At 46.1% G+C, this 4,745-nt stretch overlaps 1 protein-coding gene across 1 annotated transcript; it reads left to right on the top strand.

Moving 5' to 3' along the window:
* Nucleotides 1-218: 218 nt before the first annotated feature.
* On the top strand, nucleotides 219-2,528 carry LOC122931364 (basic salivary proline-rich protein 3-like). The gene is made up of 3 exons (XM_044285430.1): nucleotides 219-332; nucleotides 1,315-1,899; nucleotides 1,965-2,528. The coding sequence occupies exons 1-3, from the start codon at nucleotides 219-221 to the stop codon at nucleotides 2,526-2,528; spliced, it is 1,263 nt and encodes a 420-aa protein (XP_044141365.1).
* The last annotated feature ends 2,217 nt before the right edge of the window (nucleotides 2,529-4,745 follow it).

Genomic DNA, 4,745 nt, shown 5'->3' with positions numbered 1-4,745 from the left:
AGATCGGGGGCGCGCTCCGGAAATGCGGATGTGGAGAGCACATAGAGTGATCTCCGCATCTCTTCCGGCCCCATAGAGAATGAATGGGTCCGCACCCCTTCCGCACAATTGCAGAACGGGGGCAGACAACACTTGCGGACGTGTGAATGGAGCCGTAGAGTACTTTAAACGTGGGATTGATAGGGAAAATCAATAGGTTTCAAGCAGGATGTCTGAACATGGTGCCAAAAAGCAGTTTGGGTGCCGGCAGCTGGGGATCCAGCTCTTGTTCTAGAACCATTTATGAATCTCCCAGGACAAGCCGTGTACAACGTTCAACGGGGCCTAAAAAGGTAAACTTATGAGCCTCCTAGTGATCACTTAAAGGTTTTTTTTTTAATAGATTTATTTAAATAAAACTTAAAGGAGTTGTTCAGGATTAGTAAAACGTGGCTGCTATCTTCCAGAAACAGCGCCACCCCTGGTTTATGGGTTACGTCAGGTAATGCAGCTTGCTTCTGTTGGACTCAATGTGGCAGAGCTGTAATACCACACACAACCTGTGAATAGGGGCAATGCTGTTTTTGGGAGAAAGCAGCCATGTTTTCCTGGTCCTGCACAACCCCAATAAAAATTGCATATGATTTCTACAACTTTCTGATATAGAAAAGTCTACCTCTTTGAGAAGATCACCTCTGATCTCAGATCCTCCGCTCAGCCATACATTATGCATACTGGCCATCTTCTTCTGCATAGAAGACCACATTTTACCACAATTTCTGGTGGTTGACTCACAGAAGTTTCACTTTGTGTTTCAGTCCCTTACAAACTGCAAGATCTCTGCTTGCTGTCAAAGAATGGGAACATTTTTATTAATGTCAAAACCTGTACAGCCATATTACAGAGAGGTGGATCCCATTGTATCCAGTCTAGGCAATCCTCTGTGAGCTGACCACAACATCACAATCTTCTCAGGTAAATATAGGAGCATGGATTACAGGCTGTACAGATTAATGTCTAGACTGGATACAATTTTATCCAATACTCAGTATTAGGTTTGTACAGATTTTCTGTATCTGGATGTGAGCAAAACTGTTACCATTCACTGACAGCAAACAGAGATTTTGAAAATGGTGATGAATTGAGACAAATTTATACATGAAAGTTGCAGAACATTTCATTTTCTAATGGCTAAGCACTTGCTTCACAAAATCAGAAAACTCTTCTAAAAGGCCATTTGAAAACCTGAGATGATGGTCGATAACCCCACTATCTCAGGGGCCCCAGAAGCTGAGATATGTGGAGTTATTTGTTAGGGTCCTTGTACAGCTGTAGCCACCAAAACCGTTTCAGTGTGACTATGGAGGACCACCGCCATCTGTTCAGCGTGACTATGGAGGACCACCACCATCTGTTCAGCGTGACTATGGAGGACCACCACCATCTGTTCAGCGTGACTATGGAGGACCACCACCATCTGTTCAGCGTGACTATGGAGGACGACTACCATCTGTTCAGCGTGACTATGGAGGACCACCAACATCTGTTCAGCGTGACTATGAAGGACCACCACCATCTGTTCAGCGTGACTATGAAGGACCACCACCATCTGTTCAGCGTGACTATGAAGGACCACCACCATCTGTTCAGCGTGACTATGGAGGACCCCCACCATCTGTTCAGCGTGACTATGGAGGACCACCACCATCCGTTCAGCGTGACTATGGACGACCACCAGCATCCGTTCAGCGTGACTATGGAGGACTACCACCATCTGTTCAGCGTGACTATGGAGGACCACCAGCATCTGTTCAGCGTGACTATGGAGGACCACCACCATCTGTTCAGCGTGACTATGGAGGACCACTACCATCTGTTCAGCGTGACTATGGAGGACGGGACGACTACCATCTGTTCAGCGTGACTATGGAGGACCACCAACATCTGTTCAGTGTGACTATGAAGGACCACCACCATATGTTCAGAGTGACTATGGAGGACCTCCACCATCTGTTCCGCGTGACTATGGAGGACCACCAACATCTGTTCAGCGTGACTATGAAGGACCACCACCATCTGTTCAGCGTGACTATGAAGGACCACCACCATCTGTTCAGCGTGACTATGAAGGACCACCACCATCTGTTCAGCGTGACTATGGAGGACCCACGCCATCTGTTCAGCGTGACTATGGAGGACCACCACCATCCGTTCAGCGTGACTATGGAGGACTACCAGCATCCGTTCAGGGTGACTATGGAGGACTACCACCATCTGTTCAGCGTGACTATGGAGGACCACCAACATCTGTTCAGCGTGACTATGGAGGACCACCAACATCTGTTCAGCGTGACTATGAAGGACAACCACCATCTGTTCAGAGTGACTATGGAGGACCACCATCATCTGTTCAGCTTTACTATGGAGGACCACCACCATTTGTTCAGAGTGACTATGGAGGACCACCACCATCTGTTCAGCTTGACTATGGAGGACCACCACCATCTGTGACATGGAAATCAGCTCCCAGATTGTTTAGTGGGGTCTGATGCATTTTCTAATGGATTATAATTGTTTTACTGATGTTATTTAATTATTTTATATCCAAAAGATCTTGTTACATCACCCGAAACATCTTCACCTGTATAAGTAAATGACTACCTAGAGCACTACTAGTTCCTGACTACCTAGAGCACTACTAGTTCCTGACTACCTAGAGCACTACTAGTTCCTGACTACCTAGAGCACTACTAGTTCCTGACTACCAGAGCACTACTAGTTCCTGACTACCCGGAGCACTACTAGTTCCTGACTACCCAGTGCACTACTAGTTCCTGACTACCCAGAGCACTACTAGTTCCTGACTACCTAGAGCACTACTAGTTCCTTACTACCTAGAACACTACTAGTTCCTGACTACCTAGAGCACTACTAGTTCCTGACTACCTAGAGCACTACTAGTTCCTGACTACCTAGAGCACTACTAGTTCCTGACTACCCGGAGCACTACTAGTTCCTGACTACCCGGAGCACTACTAGTTCCTGACTACCCAGAGCACTACTAGTTCCTGACTACCCAGAGCACTACTAGTTCCTGACTACCTAGAGCACTACTAGTTCCTTACTACCTAGAACACTACTAGTTCCTGACTACCTAGAGCACTACTACTTATTTATGACTACCCAGAGAAGTATTAGTTCATGACAACCTCAAGCACTACTAATTCATGACTAACTAGATAACTATTAGTCCCCGATTACCTAGAGCACTACTGATTCATCACACCCTAGAGCGCTACTAATTCTTGAATACCTAGACAACTATTAGTTTCTAATTAATGACTACTTAGGTTACTATTAGTTCATGACTACCTAGAGCACTACCAGTTTATGACAAACTAGAACACTAGTAGTTAATTAGGACTACCTAGAGGACTGCTAGCTTATGACTACCCAGTGCACTTCTAATTCATGAATACCCGAAGCACAACTACTTCATGACTACAAAGACAACTACAAGCTCATAACCACCTAGAGTACTAGTAGTTTATGACTACCTAGAGTACTAGTAGTTTATGACTACCTAGAGTACTACTAGTTTATGACTACCTAGAGTACTAGTAGTTTATGACTACCTAGAGTACTAGTAGTTTATGACTACCTAGAGTACTACTAGTTTATGACTACCTAGAGTACTAGTAGTTTATGACCACCTAGAGTACTAGTAGTTTATGACTACCTAGAGTACTAGTAGTTTATGACTACCTAGAGTACTACTAGTTTATGACTACCTAGAGTACTACTAGTTTATGACTACCTAGAGTACTACTAGTTTATGACTACCTAGAGCACTACTAGTTTGACTACCTAGATCACCATTTATGTTTTCCTAGGTAGAGCACTATTAGTTTAGGACTATAGCGCGTGTTCTTAAAATCTATAAGACATTTTGGGGAGTACTATGTAAAGGATCACAAATAAATAAATATAAAGAGCTGTCCCCCCTCCTGACATGTCAGGTTTAATAACTTCCGTACTTGCACCCCCTGTAATAATTTTGCAGCATCTATTCTATTACTCCTTATAGATACATTTTCCAACTGGGCGTGACCGTTCCTTTGTCCCTGCACAGCCTCCCTCTGGTAGCCCTGATTGGACACTGTCAGAAACTGCAAGGACACACCCTCCACTGGTAACACCCAGTTGGCAATTTATTCAGAAACTGCTAGTAGGAATAATAAAGGAACACAGGACGCTCCATGGGAAGTGCAGCCATGTCAGGACAGGCCCTCTAAGGAGGGTACAAGCTCCTATGCCGTCCATGGCAGAGGGACCATCCCTAAACCAGGTCACTCCTGCGGGTGACTACCTCTGGAGCAGCCATGTTTCTAGGCTGCCAATCGCCGTTGGCAGCAGCACGGTGGGCGTGGCTTTCTAGCCTTCCCTGTGCGACAATTTGTATACATATCTACAGACAGAAGTGCAGAAGTCGGAGCGGGAGCTGCAGCTTGTAACACACATTTTCCACAAGCAATGAGACATTTTGTAAGCAAATATTTAATATTTTTCACATTCAGTAACGTAGAGGCAGAAGGCGGCAGCTCCCGCACAGCCCCGCACCTCACTCGTCCCGTACGGCACTAGTGACAGCAGCGGGCAGGCGGGGAGTGGGCGGGGCGTGGGCGGGGCCGGCTATGCCCGGGCACTTGACTCGTGTGATCCTCGGCTGGGGGAGGAGGCGGCGGCTCGCAGTCAGCGCCGTGTGT

This window comes from Bufo gargarizans, chromosome 3, assembly GCF_014858855.1.
Source record: "Bufo gargarizans isolate SCDJY-AF-19 chromosome 3, ASM1485885v1, whole genome shotgun sequence".
In the NCBI taxonomy this organism is placed as follows: Eukaryota; Metazoa; Chordata; class Amphibia; order Anura; family Bufonidae; genus Bufo; species Bufo gargarizans.
The sequence above is the reverse complement of the archived record's forward strand: the minus strand, read 5'-3'. Positions and strand labels throughout refer to the sequence as shown.